At 42.6% G+C, this 21,743-nt stretch overlaps 1 protein-coding gene across 3 annotated transcripts in view; it reads left to right on the top strand.

Moving 5' to 3' along the window:
* Positions 1-1,685: 1,685 nt before the first annotated feature.
* Positions 1,686-21,743, top strand: part of LOC308308046 (partitioning defective 3 homolog B-like) — a 438,220-nt gene continuing 418,162 nt past the window's right edge. For all 3 annotated transcript variants that reach the window (XM_080753415.1, XM_080753414.1, XM_080753413.1), the window contains exons 1-2: positions 1,686-2,756; positions 20,180-20,281. In XM_080753415.1, the coding sequence (XP_080609541.1) occupies positions 2,640-2,756; positions 20,180-20,281 (219 nt within the window). In that variant the 5' untranslated portion in view covers positions 1,686-2,639. The remainder of the gene's footprint in view (positions 2,757-20,179; positions 20,282-21,743) is intronic.

Below are 21,743 nucleotides of genomic sequence, written 5' to 3'. Positions count from 1 at the left end.
TACCTTGCTATTGTAAATCGCTCTGGATTAAGAGTGTCTGCTAAATGCCTAAATTGTAAATTGATTGACGTTTTGCCTGTTATCTCTCCTATGGTACCACATCAATACAGCATGGAATTGAGGATAACATCTTTATCCAACGATAACAAAATATTCTATGTTTTGGGTCTTAAAGGCTAAATCTTATCAAATGGTGGTCCGTGGCCCAGATGCCGAATAAATAATGGACCTTGAAATGAAAAGGGTTTTTTAGGTCAGTGGTTCACAAAGTGATTAGTGTCAAAATGAGTTTAACCACTTGAACCCAGTAAGGAAGTCTCCCTCTTGGGCTACTGTCACTTTTACTTCTTTAATTTATTGTATGCCTTAACCTTTTCACATAGTTGTGCTAGGCCAGTAGTTTCACTCCCTTCATTTTGACTATACAGCCTACCATCCTGTAGTATTCCCTCCCTCCCTTTCCCTTTCTCATTGCAGTTTTGTAGCCCCTATTTTTATATGGTTATGCATGAATTGATTCATTGATGTTGAATAAAATGTAATATTATCTCAGTCCTCTTATTGTCAAATGCATTTTGTATTAAGAATCTGATGAGCTTTCATCTGAGTTGAGTATTTAAAGTGTTGGTCAGTTAAACTTCTAAACCAAACTCAGGCCACGGCCTGCATGGCCACATATATCGGCTGTTTGAAGATAGACATGATGATGAGTTGATGAGTTGTGTGCTTGTAGATCTGCCATTTTAAAATAATCATTCAATAATGGAAATACTTCTAAAATATTTTAACAAAGCAAATCTTCAATCTTATGGGGGTCCGTGGCCAAATGCATGGGGTCCAACATGAAAAATGTTTGAGAAGCAGCTGCGTTTACACGCACAGCATCCATGACCATCACAATAGTTTCTCCTGTTGGGATCAGGATGCATGTTGGAACTTGAATGGCAGTGCCAGAGAGAGAGAGAGAGAGAGAGAGAGAGAGAGAGAGAGAGAGAGAGAGAGAGAGAGAGAGTGAGTGAGTCAGAGTCTGCAAAATGACTACAATGTACTTTAAGTACATTGTTATGCCAATATTCAAAGTACATTTTGGTTACAGGAATTTTACTCGTAACAGAAGTATTTCTACTTTGTGGTAGACCTATTGATATTTTTACTCAAAGGGATATTTCACTTTAAAACATCTTAGTAACTTCAAACTTTTTATTTATTAACTTTTTTTATTTGAACCATAATAGATTAATTGAAAAAGAAAGAAGGAAAAAATATATATATCCTTGTAGTGATATATTGTCCTTCTAGTTTGCTTGAGGGGCCGTGATTGTTCCATTACTTTTTTCATATATTTTATATTTGTAAATGTTTAATTTATTTGAAAGTGAAATCATCTTTAGTAAAACATTTGAGTGAATTCATCCTCCATCACTGGATGTTGAGTGAGGATCAAACTGCACTGTACTGTCCCTTTAAGAAGCTTGGTGACAGCAGCCAGCGGAGTGGAGGAGTTTTTCAGGAACTGCTCAGGAGCAAAAAGAACGGGACTGGAGGAATTTCAAAACTTTTGTTGACACACTGCACTGCTATTCGCCTCGCAGTAGTCGCATTTCTCATACTTTACATTCCACCCCCAAATATCAAACCTACTGAGCCTCCAGGCTCTTAACGGACTTATCGGCAATGAAGCGGGATATTAGCTGCTGAGTTTGAGCACTTTGAAACAAGGGAATGTTCGTGTGGAAAAAACTTTATGGAGAGATGCATCACTCCCTCCCTCCAAAGTGCAGCTAAGGTGGCTAACAATAGCTAGCCTGGGATTATTACACAGGCTCGGTAACTTCTGGGGTGATTTATTTGTTTCATTCGTTGTGTTCTTTCCCTCCTACAAAACGTAACAAGTCGTATTTAATTAGCTGCCAGTGAGCCTTCTCGTGTTCCACAGGTATACATCCCTTCTTTAGCCTGCTAACGTTAGCTAACCCAGGTCACACAGACAGCATCTACCTGTAGCAGAGATCTACATTGCTAAACAAAGTTAGCTTTATTTCAATCCTTTGCTGCTGCTGATGGATGTCATGGCTTTTATCTGTCATCTTGACAACTGCCAGCCCAGCCTGTCGTCATGATGGTGGATTACTTTTGACACTTACTTTACATGGACTCTGCAACCTGTTACCCAAGTGTTTTCCTCCTTGACTTGACACCTGCTGTCTGGCTGTCAAATAGAGACACTACAGTGACATTACTGTGTCATAAGTAAACTGTAGAACAATACGAAGAGCTACTTGTATGTGTTTTTCCTTTTTATGTCATCCTAGGGGTGTAACTGGCTGTACATTCGGGGACTTGGACAAAACATTTTTGAATCCCATCTTGGTCACTCAACCACTGCTATTGGACCTAGTTTCTGTGACAAGTTCTGACAACTAAGGCCACACATGGGGATGTAATTATTAGCAACGTTTCATTTGTTTGGGCCATAGGATCTACTGCACTTTCTTTTCTCCCATTTTTATCACGTTTCCAAGATCAATCAAGACTTCCAGAGGACCTTTGGTAACTATAGGAGTCATTATTGCCATCATTCCCCTTGTATACGGAAGGAGGCTTGCTGAGTTTTGGATGAAGAGGAAGGTGCTATCATCATGAAGGTGACAGTGACATTTGGGCGAACAGGTGTGGTGGTGCCCTGCAAGGAAGGATGGACTGTGAGAGATCTCATCCAACAAGCCACACAGAGATACAGGAAACTATTGGAACAGGTAAAATGACAACAAGCTAAATGTACAGTATTTGTCACACGCATTAACTTGAATCATCTTCTTTTCCTTTCGGCTGTTCCCTTCATCTGCCTCCATCTCACCCTGTCCACTGCATCCTAATCTTTCACACCGACTAACTTCATGTCCTCTTTCACAACATCCATAAATCTCCTCTTTGGTCTTCCTCTAGGCCTCCTGCCTGGAAGTTCCAACCTCAGCATCCTTCTACCGATACACTCACTATCCCTCTTCTGTACATGTCCAAACTGTCTCAGTCTGGCCTCTCTGGCTTTATCTCCAAAACATCTGACATACATGCTCTGTCCCTCTGATGTACTCGTTCCTGATCCTATCCATTCTTGTTACTCCCAGAGAGAACCTCAACATTTTAGTCTCTGCCACCTCCAGCTCTGCTTGCTGATGTCTTTTCCTCAGTGTAACTGTCTCTAAACCGTACAAGATAGACTGGTCTCACCAAATCATTGAGATGATTGTCATTATATTAAAGGTATGGTGTGAAATCTTGTCCTGTGTTTAGATAACAAAAGAATACATTTTCTTACCCATCATTTCCCTCTATACCAGCGGTTATCAGCCACTGACTGGTGTGTTTACTTGCAGAAACACACTGACTTCTCGCTGTGTTTGGGTGTTTTCACCGTTTTGGTTGCCCAAAAATGTCCCTGTCTATCGAAACAAACACTGAAAACACCAAAATATAGTGAGGGAGCAATGTGTTTAATGTTTATGCATAAATGGTAAATGGTGCATTTATATATTGCCTTTATCCAAGGCGCTATACAGAGATTGTGCATTACATTCACCCATTCACCCACACATTCATACACCGATGGCGGAGGAAACCATGCAAGGCACCAACCTGCTCACCGGGAGCAACTAGGGGTTCAGAGTCTTGTTCGAGGACTCTTCGACACTAACTCTGGAGGAGCCCGGGATCGAACTGGGAACCTTTCGGGAGCCCTCTGTGTTCTAATGATGGTTTCTCTACCCCTGAGCCACTGCCGCCCATGGATGTATTGTAAAAACCACCACACACTACTCTAGAGGCTGATAATGGCTGGTGTAGAGGGAAATGATCTGTAAAAGTATATGTATTTAAACACAGGGCAAAGTTAACATACTATGCCTTTAAGCCTAATTAATTACACAGTGGTACACACACATGTTACATGTACCTTTGTAAATTACGAAGAATATATTCTGAAGAAAGTGTGATGTACTTGTTGACACTGTTTTTATACATCATGCCATTGCTTGTTGGCAAACATTAGGCTACATGAGCAAAAGTCTTAATTTTCTCTCTCGTGTGCTGCCTCTATACAGGCCTTTTCATCACATCTGAAATTTCTATGAAGTCATCAAAGATTTAAGAAACAGGCTCCATCACTTTTTATGAAAAGTGCCAGCTTCATAATGATTTTTTTGGAAATGTCCTCGAGTCACAGCACGGCACAGGGGACTATATAAAAGGGCTCCATAATTTTTACATCATGAAAAGACAATATCGCTTTCATATCCCAAAGTCATGGTGGAAATTAGCCAAAGCCATGGAGGTCCACTTCCACCGTAATTGCCATATGAAAAATTAAAAAGCGTTTTCCGACGTGAGGTTTGATTGTCCAGACAGGAGCCGGGCGCGAGTCGTTTTCCATTTCTGTGTTCAGGGGGTTGAAAATGTAAATGAGAAGCTCTTGTGATTCCTTTTATGAGTCCTGCTGGTTCCCTGCGCTCCTCCGGGGCGGAGACCTTGTGACCCCCATCAGGCAAGCAAATCTTCTCAGTGACTCTCTTCATATTGGCAACATTATTCAAAGAGCACACCAGTCATATAGAAGGATAGATTGATGTGATAGATAGTTGGATGTGGCTGGAGGAAGGCTTGTGTGTGTGTGTGTGTGTGTGTGTGTGTGTGTGTGTGTGTGTGTGTGTGTGTGTGTGTGTGTGTGTGTGAGTGTGAGTGTGTGTGTGCGTGAGACGTGTGTCTGACAGTGAGTTCACTCAGAGATGCACTTATATTATTTTCTATCCCACTCACTACCCCTCTCTCTCTTTATCCTCTTACTTGACTCCTAAATCATGTCGCCCTCCTATACTGTACCTCCTTCACCTATTTCTTATCCTTTCTCATTTTCTCATCGCACCTCCTCCATTCCCCTATTCAACTCCCTTCTTCTCTGTTATGCCTGCATTTGTCATCTTCCTCCTCCCACTGTACATCTTGTCCTGTTGCTCACACTCCCAACCCAATCCTCTGCCCCATTTTCCTATCCTCTTTGCACTGCAGTCATGTTTTCCTCATGTCTTTATTATATTATAGGAGTGATATCTTGCTGATTGATTCATACCAGTAAGACTCCCTAATCGAGAGATAAGCGACCGTCAGATCGCATACAAAACTTTAGAAGGCAATCATAGCCAATCAGGCGGGAATATGAGAAATGGGACGGATCCATGTTGATGACATGACTTTAGAGATACTGTGTACCGCTTTGCGTGATTTTAGGCCAAAATCTGTAGGAGCAGTGTTCAAAAATGTGTTTTGCAAAAGTCGGCCTTATGGTGGCGCTAGAAGAGGGCCATGTGAGAAATCAGCTGGAGGTTGTGAGTTGGATTGTGTGTGCCAAATGTGTCATCGATAGGGGCAACAGTTCTGGAGATAAGAGTAGGGCCAAAAGTGTGATGTGACCGTGACGTGATGTGACGGACAGACAGACAGACGGACTGACAGACAGCCGGTGGAGGTTTTGATAGTATCTGTATCAATCAGCAGTGTACATTTTGAATACTTTGAACATGAGCACTTAATTTATCAAAGACCTAGCCACGTGTTACCTGTGTGTTTCCCGCCATTTTCAACCCAATTTAAATTACTCGTGTACTGCAGTCCCTGTCAAGTCCTCCCCACACTTGGCCTGGGAAAGGTGTTGACTTCTATGTGCTTCCTCTGATGCACATGGAGTCACCAACCACTTAATTTCATCTGATGGTGCATGTTTTCAAACAGGAGAGTGTAACAGTCAGTGCCCTGATCAACCAGCAGGGGTCACAAGTACTACCACAGCGACACTTCCTTTCCCGGCTTCTCGCCCGTGAACACTGCCAACCAGGGCCGCTGCATCCCATTTTGGTGCCCGGCGCTTAACTGACCGTTGGGTGCCTCCCGCGACGCGGCGTTCCCCCTGGGAATTAAACCCATGTCTCTGCAGTTGGCTGGTGGACGAGCCAACCGTGAACAATGCAACAACACAGTACCTTGCAATGCAGCGCAACACTGTACTATGCAGCGCAGCGCAACAGCAAAACACAGCTCAGCACAACACAACCTTTTAAGTGTTTTTAATGGTCAGTGAGTGAGAGGCTGGCATGTTTTGCTGCTGTGTGTGTGTGTGTGTGTGTGTGTAATGGAGCCGCTCTATCGATTAAGACTGTCTAAAATGAAATGCATTGTTTGCTGTGTGTGTGTGTGAGTGAATGAAATGCCTGGTTAAGCACAGACACTGCTGTGTGTGTGTGTGTGTGTGTGTGTGTGTGTGTGTGTGTGTGTGTGTGTGTGTGTGTGTGTGTGTGTGTGTGTGTGTGTGTGTGTGTGTGTGTGTGTGTGTGTGTGTGTGTGTGTGTGTGTGTGTGTGTGTGTGTGTGTGTGTGTGTGTGTGTGTGTGTGTGTGAGAGAGAGATCACCATTAAGCCTTGCCTCCTACTCTCCTTTGACCTCCTCTTTCCCTTTCTCTCTCATCATTTGTTATTATTCTGTATTCTTACAAACTCCTCCTCCTCCATTCTCTTATTATCATCACCCTTTACCCATATCGTCTGGCTGTGCGACGCCTTCCTTCCCCCTGTGCCATCATCATTCTACCTTCATCCATGTTCTTCAAACATTAGCAACTTCTCCTCCTCCTTTTTACCGTCTCTGCACCGGTTTATTGTTGTCCTCCTTTCCATTACTACTCATCCTCTCGTCTGGGTTATTTACCTCTCAATCCTTCACTTTCTCCCCCCTTTCCTTTCCTTCTCTCCCCTTCACAGTGGACCAGAAAACATTCTCCCTCATTGCTGCATCTCATATCTCTCTCCCTCTCCCTCTCCCCCCCTCTCTCTCTCTGTCTCTCTCTCTCTCTCTCTGTCTGTCGGTCTCTCTCTCTCTCTCTCTCTCTCTCTCTCTCTATCTCTCTCTTATATTATTTATACAATCTGTTGTAGTCTAGTAATTATGGCTGTTAATGTGTCTCAGGATTAGAGAGCCTGGGATGTGCAGCGAGGCCCTGCCGTCCCTAATCTCTCAAATTACAGTATGCTTTTAAAGTCTCGCACAGGACCTCTCTCACGTTATCATCACTCTTTCTGTGTATTGCTCCATTGGTTCTATCTATATTGTGCTTGTGTCTTTGACTGTCCGCCACACTCTCTCATTCCCCCTCTCTCTCTCTCCCCCTCACTAGGGATGGGACAATATATTGTTTATCGTGATAAAAAACACTCACGATAACCTTATTGTGGAGATTTAATTTATCGTGATATCGATGATTTGCCGAGCTGCATATCCGGTACCACTTAAACCCTCTATAATTGGTAAATGGTACTCATAATATCCTGTACGTACTTGATACTTTTTTTCACTCTCTTCCAAATCTCTTAAAAAAAATAGCCGAGCTTGTAGATCGGCTATTCTTTGGCAAATGTTCCGCCCCAGGATAATGGATTTTGATTATCACGATAATATCGTAAATCGTGATTTCTTTTGTCACAATCATCGTGATATGAAATGTTCATATCGTCCCATCCCTACCCCTCACACAGACAAATCAAATACTCAGTCCTACAGTCCCTCCGAGAGTGTTGGTGGTATCAAAACACTTTTTTCCCCCTCTCTGTCTTGTGTGTTCCTACGTGCATCCGCTGTTGCTAACTGATACTGGCAGCCAATTTATCAGCCGCTTTGTTTGAAGTTCTCACAGGGGTTACTTAGGAGAGGCTAACAGAGAGAATACGCATTAAAGCGGTGGTTTTCTATTTCCTCCTTTGTTTCAAATTTCAAAATGAGATGGGAGCTTTGAGTTTTTTTCCGTTCCTATTGAGCTGTGGGGTTGAGAGGATGTTTTGTGTTTTTTAAAGTGCATTGAAAAGTTCCTTTTTTAGTTTCATCGGCTTGTATATTGACACAAGCCTAATTATCTGACTTGATACACAACTTTGTTATCTAGCAGCGAACAGAGGGACAAGAGGGAGAGAGAGAGTGAAACGAGGAAGGAACAAAGAATGAAAGTGTGCAATAATTGGTGGAATGCTATGGGTCTGCGTGACAAGCGCTATAGATAGTGTAACGCTGCAATTCATATAGGACGCTTGTGGAAGTGATGTGATGATGACAGAGCTGTGGAGAGCAGTGGGTATTGATATATGGTGTGAGATTGTAGTTTCATCAGTTACATGGGTCCCTACAGGATAGCCCCGTATACTGTCTCTCTGCCAGTGTGGTACTAGTGACAGTGTAAGGTAATTATCACAGCCCCATAACACCCCACAGGCCCAACCTCACTCCACACACGCTGCAAAAAAACTAAACAAGAGACAACCTGCTGACAGAACACAGAGAGAGAGAGTTCACTCACTGCAGGGAGGCAAAGGTGAGAGATTGTCAGAAAGAAATTAAGACCCAGGAATTGGAATGGATAAAATATAGCCTAGTAGACACACACCGGGGTGAGGAAATGGAAGAGACTTTGAGAGAAGTGAGAAAATAGGAGGCAAGAGGAGCTGCTGGGGAAATGAAGGGAGCGGCCCTGATGAAGGTGGGAGAGAAGGATTGTTCTTAACGGGAGTCACTCAGGAAGTAATCAGCTTGTGGAAAAAGGCTTCTTAATTACAAAGACAAACACACTCTCTGTGTGTGTTTGTATACTACTCTATAGTTGTGTGTGTTCAACTACCTTGTTTGTACAAAAGCCAACAGCCTAAGTTACACTTTGTGTTTATGTGTTAGGGCTGTGCAATGTATCATATTATATTGATAGTAGAGATATGAGACTAGATATTGAATTAATGAATGAATCATCTACACAAGCAAGACAAAAGTGTAAAACAGAATGACATTATTAAATCAATCAACAAAGTATTACAAAAATCAAACCAAATAAAAAAACAGCAGAGTTAATCTCAGTTTTTAATATTAAAAACAAATGATGTGTGCTTGTGGCTTCAATAGTCGGGGGAATGCCAGATGCTAAGGTGGAATGCTGAGGAGGCCTGGTCAAACAAGCTGATATCATCGTAAAACATCCTGGCTCTTTGCCAGAACACAGACAATTAGACCTGGGAGGCAGGGAGGGTCAGGATGACACGCGTGCCATCTTTTTCTAGAAACCACAGGAATGTATTTAGGCTCGACACACTACAGCACCAGTCTATTAACCATTTAAAGCCTACTGTACTATACCTTTTTAGCTGGTCAGCAGGACCAGCTCTTTAAACAGATTACATTGTCCTGAGACATTCAGGGGACCTATTTGCCGATTGGCTGTCCATGTCACATGGTCACCGAGCTCATGATTGGGAGCCAGACCTGTACTGCTGTAATGAAATATTTTGTCCAGCAGGGAGCACCATTCCTTCACACTGAGCCGGTGCCTGTGGCCAGCCTGCTTGTGATAAATGAAACAGAAGAAAAGAGAGGTCTATACTTGAGTAAAAGTACAAAAGTATTGGCATCAAAGTACAAAATGTTTGTATGATTGCTTGTAGATCGGTTATCATTCTTTGATTTTCACAAGTCATTGTTGACATCATCATCCATTTAAGCTTTATAATTAGCTTCATACTAACATTAACATTATTTTTCTTTCAATTCTAAACGTAGAGATTAGGTTATGAAAGGAAGGTGATTAGGTGATGAAAACTAGCAAAACTATAGCAGCCATTCACTTTAATCAACGCGATGCATCCAATGTAATTGTGATGAGGATGTCAAACAAACGTTAATCACGTCGTATTTAATTATACTTCATCTGTTACAGATGATTGTCCAAATAAACCGTACGTTATTTAAACTGTGAGCCATTTATAGACAATATGCAGTGTTGCCCTGGGCATCGTTGTAGGCTGTAGTAGGTGATGTGTCACACCATCTTCATACCATCTGCATTAACATATGAACTGAACGAGTATGCAAGTTGTCAATGATTTAACTCTATGACCATGATATGGGCTTTGGTGTGAAGTCATGAAAATATCGTACCCTACACAATTTACAAAAGCAACACAAAGTACATTCATTGATGAGCTGCTTCTTCCTGTCATCTGATCAGTGTCCACACAGTAGATTAATTCGAGTTGCATTTTAATATCAAATGAAACAGAGCAAAAACTATGTGCTGAATGAACCAATGCGAGTCTTTGAGAATTACAGTTAGTATCTTCACCAATAATGAGCACATTTCTAGAGACACGGTAACACATTCAATGTACTAAATGACAAGAAAGCATATATTTAGAACGATATGTAGCAGTGAAATACCACAAGATTTTGGAAAATGCCTACAATCAATACACTTATTTGAACACCTTGGTTACATTAAGTTCTGCATAATGCGTACTTTCTGCTTTTGGTACATTTTAATACAAATACTTTTTATACTTGTACTCAAGTATCCTACATTTTGAATACAAGACTTCCACTGACATTGCAGTATTGCATGATACTTAAGTAAAGAATGCGAGTACTTTTCCCACTACTGCCTAATAAGCATGCTAGTTTTAGTACAATCAGACATCACAGATAGATTTATAGAGTAATAGGCTCTAAGGCAACTGCAAACTTAGCAGGAGTCCTCCAGGCTATGGGGGAAAGTAGCTGTTGGAAAAAGTACTCAAATGTTTTACACTTGTTTTTTTAAAAGTATCTTAAAAGTATCAATACTGCACTGTAGATGTACTCAGTTATAAGTAAAAGTTACACACACACACACACACACACACACACACACACACACACACACACACACACACACACACACACACACACACACACACACACACACACACACACACACGGGGGGGGGGGGGAGTGACAAAATTCATAGATCTAGAACACAGACTTCATAGATATAGAACACAGAATATGTACAGTACAGTACAGTGAGGTACAGTATACAGTACAGTAAAGTACAGTAAGGTAATACGCAGTTATTACTGTTGTTTGAGCACGCCCGAGTTTTTTCAAAACTTTTTTTTTCCCAAAAACTTTTTTTTCCAAAACTTTTTTTTTTTTTTCAAAAAACATTTTTTTTTTTTTTTTTTCAAAAAACTTTTTTTTTTCCATCTGACCAGCTTATATATTGACTGTGTCAATTCTTGTTTTCTTTACAGATTTTTTTTGGGGGGCTTTTATGCCATTATTGATAGGACATTAGACTGACAGGAGCTGGGGAGTGAGGCGCAGCAAAGGTCGTCGGAGTCGGGACTCGAACCCGCAACTCTTTTGGTCTAAATCAGTAGTTCTCAAACTTTAAAATGTCCAGGAATAACCATTTCCAGTTCGAGTTCAGTTCCCCTTAGCTTCCCTTGACTGGCACGGCAGTAGATTTAAACCGGGAACACATCTGTTGCCGTACCAATCAATCAACGTGAAACTGAATCTAAACTGGCAATGGCTAATTATGCCACCGTGGGAAAACCTGTGAATACCGTTATCATTTACGGCTATGGAGGCTACTCAGACCGGCATGCTGTAGATTAGTCCAATAAAATCGCAGTTCATTTGTAAACAGCCTCTCAGAGCCAGTCAAGGACTTTAGTCTACCCCTGGTTGGTCCCTCCTACATACAGTATTACCAGCTCAGTGGCCTTGTGCTTAGAGTGTCCGCCCTGAGATTGGGAGATCAGTGTTCAATCCCTGGGCGAGTCAAACCAAAGACTATAAAAATGTCTCCCTGCTTGGCACTCAGTCAGCAGCAAGGGTTGGATTGGGGGTAAGTCCCTGTGATATACCAGCGTCATGTCCAATAGGGATGTGCGCGTGTATTCGGTTATCCGAGTACACGGTTTGTAAACCACTATTCGTTTTGAAAATACAATTCGATTATTCTATTAAATATATTTTTAATTATTGAGATATTAACTTTATTAAACATTTAAACTCTGCGCCCATATTACTGTCTTGTCTTAATAAAATGTTACTTTTTAACAAGCAAATTAAGCAATCCCTCGGTTGATTTGCGGAGCATGACTGTCTGTGTCACAGTCTGACTGACTGTTGCGCGCTGCAGTGGTCGCGCTGACCTGCAGTGAGTGTGCATGGCTGCATGCAGCCACACACCAGGCAGGCTGTCCGCTGCGCAAGTAAATTAATGGCAATTAAGCGACGTGTATCTTAAAGATACTGGATGTGAATCACTCGCCTGCACGCTGCATCTGTGATCCGGTCCATGAATTAATCCATATTTTGAGGTGAGAACAAGCCAAGGAGAATGCTTAATCATACATTGGCTGAGTATGGAATACCATTATGTAGCTAACTTTGAAGAGAACCGAGCTGTTGCTCAGTTACTATAGCGACTCCAGTCAGACAGACATCAGCTGTTGTAGCGACCAAGCTGAGACTGATGCGCTAATTATTGATCTGACCCAGATTCACGCAATGACGTAATTGATTAATTTGAGCAAGATTTCAATATTATATAACATTTTAAAAGGCTTTTATATACTCTTGATACTTTTTTCAAACGAGGTTTGCCCTAATAGATCGAAGTGCTCGGTTTTGGCTATTTTCTGTGTGAAATTACAATTAAAAAAAAAATAACAATTAATTTTCGACTAGTCGAATATTCGTTTACAAAATTGTCGTGTACACGTCAGTGAAATTAGTCGCTAGGAACATCCCTAATGTCCAATGTATTGTTCAGCACATCATGGCCTGGGGGTCTACTTGTATATCAAACCGCCTCATGCTACAGAAACCGGAGATATTCTCCTGACCTATGGGCTCCATGGTTTGGGTTCCCAATGCTTCTTACTGGTTGTATTTTGACCCTTTTAAGTGTATTTTATATGTCCTGCGACATGGGAAGATGGAACTGCCATTCGGTTCGATATCGGAGCCATTCCCTAGGAATGGTGTGTGACTGTCTGTCTCCTTGTATGTATGTGTGTGTGTGGAAATAACCAGATAACAGATTCGGAGTAGTGAAACAGCACAGGTACTGCGGAATGCCTGGTGATTAGGAGAGAGCTCTCTGTTGGACCGTTCATCCCCTGAGTCTTATCCCGGTGCACAACAACTTGAGCTTTAATTAGCTGAGTTTTGCAAACCAAAACACAAAAGCTGTGGAATGAACAACTGTAGATCTCCCCCCTGGTCTTAATCCACAAGGCCCCGTTGAGTGATAACTTTGAGTGAGTTTAGACTGTGATTTACTACTGATTAGCCACTGCATCTACAAGAACAACAGTTAATCTAACTAATAGATTAAAAAATAAGTTGTCTGGCTTGGGAGACTATGCAATGATGACTAGTACTGTTATTCTCTTTAGGATATTGTTAACTGAATGTTCTCTTGCAATAGTCCGTTCACCTTCTGTGCACCTAGTCGTGAGTAACATTGTACAGGGAAATGGCAAAGTCCTCAGTACACTACACAGTATACATGGGTATCGCTGGCCTAGGCGGAATAATGCTTTTTATGGGGACTGAATGAAATTCCTATGCTCTCTGTCCCCTCCCCAGGCTTAGAATAGCTCTGTTTATAGAGAGGGAGGGGAGGGAGTGAGGGGAAGGAATGAAAAGCACATAAGCCGCACACACAGGTAAGTTGCGTCTCCCAGCTGTGTTGTAGAGAGTTCAAAGTTTTACCACAACAGTTGGTATCTCTAGCGGAGGTATTAGCCACATCCTGATAATCACACGGAGATCATCTATTTCATAATTTTCTAGGTCACGCCCTGAGGGCTGAATACCTTAAAGAGAAAAAGGAGAAGAAAATATCCGACTTTATCTCTTATAGTATCATAGAAAACACTTTATTAGTGTGCTAATCCTGCTGCTTTCCACAGATCAGATCAGAGGTTTTACATCTGTTATCTTTATAACAACTTACAACCCCCCCCCATCCTATCAGACATTATCAGACATTAAACATGGGCAGATCTGGGGGGTGCAAGGTTTCCTACAGTGCGCTGACAGTAACGTAACATGTTATCCACGTGATCTGCTGTGAATTTCAGATTAGATCGGTGCTCGCTCAACTCTTATCTCTGCAGCGCTCTCTTTACAGCCTCTATACTGTGTAACGAGAGATCACAATGTGCTGTTTTACCTTAGAATGACTGCGGGTCACAATAGTAATACAGATGATCTATAGACTGAAAAAAAGGTCATCTCGTCATTAGTTTATTCTTTGCGGTAATTGATGTATATGACTAGAATATATTATGGGTGAGTGGCCGGTAGAGTGGCCCAGTTCGATCCCGGGCTCCCCCAGAGTTACTGTCGAAATGTTCTTGAGCAAGACGCAGAACCTCTAATTGCAGATTGGTGCCATGCATGGTTTCCGCCTCCATCGGTGTATGAATGTGTGTGTGTGTGTGAATGGGTGAATGTAATTCATGCGCAATATCTGTAAAGCGCTTTGGATAAAAAGTGCTTTATAAATGCACCATTTACCATTTAAAATTGTTCCCACTCTAATCCAAATTGTATATGACCACAGACCCCCATTTGAAAATATTTTTTGCCATGGACCCCATAAGAGAAGATGGGGGGTCCCCAGTTCAAATATGATTATTTTGGGGGGGTCGCAGCCTGAAAAGTTTGATAACCAGTGGGCTATAGCTCTCTGTTTCTAATGCAAAGAATTAGCATTTAAGAGTGTCTGATTGCGACCGAAGGTCGCAGTGTACCATGAGAAATGTCGCACCTTGTCTCTGTCTGTGTCTGTCAGTCAGTCAGTCAGTACACATTTTTACATGGGCTTTCCCAGATCACACTTGCAAATTAATTACGTCCTTGTCCGTTTTATGCCCATATATGGGCATGTTCTGACATCACATTGTTGACTATCATGCAGGAATCTCCATATATGGGTAGCTGGGCAGATATACGTACAGTATATCACTGGCCAGATGGTCAAGAATTGGCGTGGCGAGGTCTCATGTCGCCCTGAGGCATCTTACTATTATCAAACACTGTATGTACAATAATGAATACAGTGACATATACATTTTACATATACATAATACATTTTATCGTAATAGAAACAATGGTGTGACTGTCAAACTGAATTAGGGTTTGAATGCATAAATCATTGAAGGCTTGCGATATCCTGTTAAAGGGTATTAAATAAATATCTGTACATTTTTCTCACCCTTGAAGTAAATGTCATTAGGAACAATAGAGGGAGACAACAAAGATGTAAAATATTTACACAACATCTCTTTGAAATTAACCCTGGAGTGATCTTGGAAAGTACTTTAACGGGTATCTTGAGAGTTTTAATAGTCGGGGAAAGGCCCTGATCCATAGCGCTTATGTAAGATAAACAGTGACCCCGAGATTGGAAACAAAACAAAGCAAACACAAATGTTGAAAACATGGCTCTCTGTTACATCTGGCCAGGGCGTGAGCCAAGCAGTCAATGTTAGAATCAAGTCAAACAATGCATTCCATTCAGGGAGGGAGGACGAGTGGAGAGACAGGGAGAGGGGGAAAGTGAGAGTTCTGAGAGTGAGTGTGTAATTGTCTAAACAGTCCTGTCTCCCGCGGTCTATAAATCACGGACACACAGTGAAAGTCCTCGGTGTCTGTTTAACCCTGCGAGTGTTTCCAAACGGACCCGCTCGGGTCTACATGGTCGCGTTTTGCATGCTCTCATAGTCGCAACTGGATAAAATACCACTGAGGATTTTTACTGTGCGGTCTTTCTTGTGTAACAGTAATGGCTGAATGGGTGTGAATGAGAGGCCATTTGAAGGCACCGTTCTTCCCCAACATCACAGAGAAGTTGATTTAGAGCAGGGGTCTTCAATGTTTTCAGGCCAAGGACCCCTTAGTTGAGAGAGAGATGAAGCAGGGACCCCCACAACCTGTTCAGAGATTCCATCGTTTGACAGCACGATCATCGTGTACAGTATTTTGGATTCATGTCAATTTGTGTTTCCAGATATTTAACCACTTGAACCGTCAATACTTGATCAACTTGACCTTTCACTCTGTACTTAGTCTGCTCTTTTTCCCCTCTACACCAAACCTCTTTGCCAAAAATAGCCGATCTACAAGCTTACAACGCCTCGCAGGGCGAGGTATTGTGAGCTTGTAGATCTGCTATTTTTGGCTAAAGTTTCTATCACACAAATAGTGTGATAGAAAAAAGTTTCTATCACACAAAGATTTGAAGGACCCCCTGTAGTAACTCTGAGGACCCCCTAGTGGTCCCGGACCCCCTGTTGAAGACCCCTGATCTAGAGAAAGAGGCCACGTTAAAACGGAGACAAATACTTATTCTCGACGAGTAAACAACGGCATCCGTGTTTGCAAATGACAGACACTCCAGCCCACCCACATACATTGTAATGAATGAGTGAAGTCAGGTCCAGACTAGGGCTGGGTTCGGTAACCGCCGTACCGCCGTATCGCGGTATACCGCGGCCTACCGCGGTGTCAGGGTCCTTACCGCGGTCAAAAAAGACAAAAAAATAGGCTATTTTTATTGAGAACGAGCGAGTTTTAAAACGGGGGAGAAGCGAGGACCGCATGCGCTCCATGCCGCTCTGCTCTGGGCCGTGTACCACACGTTGGAAGCCGCCCACATACGTCACTCACACACACACAGTGCACGCAGGGCAGTAGAGTACGGAGCACAACTCTATGACGGAGCAGCAATGCAGCATATACTTTCTCTGTAATCCACTCGACACAAGGATGTTAATACATACCTTGTGTTGTGGCATATCTTTTTTTATTCATACGGATTACTGGCGGAGCGCGGGCCGCGTGGACAAAACCGAAAATGAAACTATTTTACTTTCTCCAGCTCCACCGCGTCGCACGTTGTGCTCCGTCCAGCGGCGCGTCGGCGATTTTATAACCTTTTCTGTCAAGTCTTGTAACTAAAACCTGTATATAGCAGCACTCAATCACTGTGATTTGAGAGTTGAGACGTGACGTGAGTTTACAGAATCACTGTACACGATCTGACTACCCTTCCTCTTCTGGTTTGTTCACATAGCTGTTTGTGTCTGAAAAGCCCAAGTAGCTAGCCTACGTTACTATGGTAACCCGACAGTGCAGATCTAAAAGCTCAGAACGCATGTGGTGTGAGCTTGTAGATCTGCTCCTTTGAAAGCCAGACCCGCTGTGCTGTACGGAGAAGTATATCTCGGGCAGTCAGGCTGTGTCGCCTCTCCACTGTGGAGAGGCGACTTTTGGGAAGATGATTGCAATATTTTGGCTTATCGCCGAACCTTAATTAATAGACACGGGGGTGCGGTAATTACCGCAGTACCGGCGGTAAATGGGAAGACGGTAATCGCGGTAACAAAATGTCCATACCGCCCCAGGCCTATAGTAGTGCTGATTTTCACATTCATCACGCCGTGGTAGGCAGCTGTTTGTGACGCCTGTCAATAGGTGGGCCAGCCTTCCTGCCCGAAATAATTTATCTATCTGTTTATGTTCACATAATTGATTTTTTAAAATGTCATATGGCTAAGTGCTACTTCGGAAGCCTTTACACATTGACAAGAAAACCATATGGGGGTGTTCTCTAAAATGGATACCAAAACAACTTGAGGCATTGAATTATTCCTTAGCAGAAGCATACAGTAATTGGCAGAATAACGCCGCTGTTTAGGGAAAGATGATAATTCTAATCGGTACTGCGAAATTAAATTGATCAGTTGTAGTGCTCAGACCAGACACCAAAAGCAGGATGACTGCTGGGAACTTTCTGATCATTCATATTTATTTAACCCATTTCGACCTGAACGCAAATCTATGTCGCTTTAGATTTGAACTACTTTAGTTTAAACATTATTAGCTTTAACTAAAATAGCAGATATACAAGCTCACAGCGTGGCACACAAAAAAAAAAACGCAGTGCAGTGCAACCAGCTTTAAAAGTGGTTCTCAAACTTTTTCATGTCAAGGTCAGGACCACCAAAATTACACGCGGATCCCCATCTCAAAATATGTTGTTCCATGGACCACCCAGAAGCAAATATTTGAGTTACAAATGTTCGCTTTTAAAAATATATATTGAAAGACTTGAAAGGGCTTCAGTTTTCTAACTATGGTAGACATTAGTCGATCCATTAGAGGATATACAGCATTACAAATTCCCACATGAACGCTAACATGCCTATCCTGGGCATGTCATCATAGATTAACATTCAGTGAAAATAGGCTAACATTTGTTGAAAATAGCCAATTTACAGGCTCGCAACACGTCGTGATATTCTAAATGAGCTTATCTCTTCGCTGTTTTGGCGAAGAGACTTTGTGTAGACTGTAGACTAGAGGGAAGACGAGAGAGCGGACCAAGTATAGGTCCCTGGGGGATCCCCGGTCAATGAAGTACATAGGATTTAAGTGGTTAATGGTCAGTGAGAAATGTACAGTTCACTGTTATGTTTTACATGTAGCTTGCACCCAACAAAGGAAGGTACCAGTAAGACTCCCTAATCGGGAGATAAGCGACCGTCAGGTCGCATTCACAAACTTTAGAAGGCAATGGTAGCCAATCAGGAGGGAATATGGGAAATGGGACAGATCCATGTTGATGACATGACTTTAGAGATAATGTGTACCGCTTTGGATTTTAGGGCAAAATCTGTAGGAGCAGTGTCCAAAAATGTGTTTTGCAAGAATCGGCCTCATGGTGGCGCTAGAAGAGGTCCATGTGAGAAATGAGGGGTGGCGGAGATATGAGTAGGGCAAAAGTGTGACGGACAGACTGACTGACAAACAGACAGACTGACAGCCGGTGGAGGTTTTGATAGTAACTGCGACCTGAAGGTTGCAATCAAGGCATGAGTTTTCCACAATGTGTGCGAGTTGCTATAGTGGGTGTTCGTTCTTGAAAAAGACTTCCAATGGCCCCCTTCTCCACCCCACCCCCCAAACACTCTCCTCATGAGACTTTCTGTGCAGAGCATTGACAAGAACCTGACCCTGAACGAACGAAAGATTGAATGGAGCACCACCCCGAAGTGTTTCTGAGTCATACCACTCCCTAGGCAGAATGTTTTTCCCCCCCTTGTCCTGTGTGTGTGTGTGTGTGTGTGTGTGTGTGTGTGTGTGTGTGTGTGTGTGTGTGTGTGTGTGTGTGTGTGTGTGTGTGTGTGTGTGTGTGTGTGTGTGTGTGTGTGTGTGTGTGTGTGTGTGTGTGTGTGTGTGTGTGTGTGTGTGTGTGTGGTGTGCGAGCGTGCGTGCATGTGTTGTCTCAATATGTTGTTCAACAACCTGTTCTGTGTAGTCAGCTGTCCAGCGCAGGGGCGATGTCATTAATCACAGAACCAATACAGCAGAGAGGGAGAGGAAGGGAGAAAGAGGGAGAGGTTTGCACTGGGATCTGTACAATTCGCCCGACGGGGAGAGGTGTAGTAGAGAGGGGGGAGGGAGAGATGAAAGGAGGAGAGCAGAGACGTAAGGAATGATGGAGGGGAAGTGAGGGAGGGAGTGTGTGGATGTAGAAATGAGAAAGACGCTGATGGTACAGAGGCCCAGGAGAGGATGGCTCTGTAATGTAGTTATTGGCCTTGGGTTTCTTGTTCCTGTGTACATTAGTCCACGGACCGCCATCTGATACATAAGTAACTCTTAAGAGTTACAGACCCGTAGCTGGGGGGACCCCCTGGAACCCCCTCAAGGACCCCTTGCTGGGGGTCCCCCGACCCCACATTTAGAGCCACGTAGCTAACAGATTAGCTAATAAAAAGTCAGCAGATTATGTCATATCAGTGTCTGGAGCAAAATACTGCGTATTATGTCCTCCACTCAAAACAAAAGCCTCTTTTCATTATTGATGGTTGGGCTACATCAAAGTACTGTAGCTTCCCAGACTCTTAAGGCTCCAGAGGAAATTAGTCCTCCTAATTCTTCATGGTATTAATAAAAAAAACTATAATTTATGATTCATAAAATAATTAAGATGCTCTACTCATAACAACAGGACTTAATTAACGATAATTTATTATCTTGTCGTCAACATAACAAAGGTTTTATTTTCTCAATCCCATTAATTCATTTCTTCTACATTTGGCACCTGCCAAAAAGCACTAAAAGTGTCATGTGATAGATGGATGGATTAATAAATAGACACATGCATAAATCATGGTTTCTGCAAGGTTTGTTGTGACAAGAATGACAAGAAAGCCTGTTGTGATTTTGATTTGTCTTGATGCCTTCCTCTTCTCAGGAGGGGGACTTCCTGGTGCGGACCCACCACGTGGAATACTGTGACGGGGGGATCCTGGACCCTGATGACATACTCAGTGACCTCGTAGAGGACAAAGACAAGGTAAGGCACCCCTTCAACGACATTACAGGGGTAGGCAACCTTAGGAACGGGTGCTAACATTGGCACAGGGGTTGGGTGATCACTGGCACACTGGCAGAAGTGTGAGAGAGAGGATTTATATTTTAAAATCAAATATTGTTTGGTCAATTACATTATGTCACCCAATTTGCAGCAAATGACATCCTGCACATAATTCTACATTCATTAAAAGTCTGAACTTTAACTGGGGAGGGAATGAAGGATGTGTTATTGCTCTGAGTCTAATGATCACTATAGCAATAGTCCTGACAATCAAAATATGGCAGAATTTGGATGTGGTGTCATTAAAATGAATGTTGACGTGGCACACTGATTATCTAGCAAACAAAAACAAGGCACTTCATTGCAAAAAGGTTGCTGACCCCTGAACTACAACAATGTGCTCAAGATGAACATGTTGGTTTGGTTTACAGCCACTCACACCACTACATTAAGGTTTAGTGGCATGTAGCTGTGTATGGTATTGGCGCCTTTGAGTTATATGGATTGGAACCACAGTGAATATACTTGAGGAAGCAGTTTTGTTCATAATTAGTTATGCTGCCTGCTGCAATGCGTGGTAGGGTATTGTATTCAGTCCTGTGTGTGTGTTTGTGACGTTACAGCTAATGCACCTGCTGTTGTTGTTGATGGACAGTAGAGAAGTGACCATTTGCCTTGCAAAAGTACCAACGTCTTACGGATGCTATTATACAGATTGGTAACAAATGTAAACTGCTTGTGTTCATATTTGGAAGCCTCAGTCAAATGTGGTGTGAGAGGCCTGCAGATTGCAGGAATGCCCAAGCCTAGAGCTAAGGCACTGGCCAAGTTCTGTTCAATGTCTGTGATAATTGGCAGTCACCACATATGGTGGAGGCGATGCTTCCTGTATCCGTGATCTGTACTTGTTGAGTTTCCCAAGTTTCATCAAAACCTCCACCGGCTGTCTGTCGGTCTGTCAGTCTGTCACGTCACGTCACACTTTTCCCCTACTCATAATCTCCGCCACCGTTGCCCCTATCCATGCCAAACTTTGCACACACACTCCTTGGCTGCCAAACCACAACTCATTTCTCACATGGCCCTCTTCTAGCGCCACCATGAGGCTGATTCTTGCAACACACATTTTTAGACACATATATTTCCCTAAAATCACGCAAAGCGGTACATAGTATGTCTAGGACCTGACAGTCGCTTATCTTACTTACTTACTGGACAGGTGTTCAAGAATTTATTGTTAAATGTGAACACAAATTAAAGATGTTACTGTAGGTGTGTGTCTAAGAGAGAGAGTGTTGGCAAGATAACTTTAGAATGGATAAGCAACCATTCGTGACACTTGGTGAGAATGATCACTTTGATCAGTAAACTGCCATGACAATATGAGAATGTTCTCTGAGAGAGAGTTCAAGGTCACATTCACAAATGATATACGATGAGA

This window comes from Nannobrachium achirus (genome assembly GCF_963921795.1).
Source record: "Nannobrachium achirus genome assembly, chromosome: 22".
NCBI classification, from domain to species: Eukaryota; Metazoa; Chordata; class Actinopteri; order Myctophiformes; family Myctophidae; genus Nannobrachium; species Nannobrachium achirus.
Note: the sequence above shows the minus strand (reverse complement) of the source record. Positions and strands in the feature narration are given on the sequence as shown.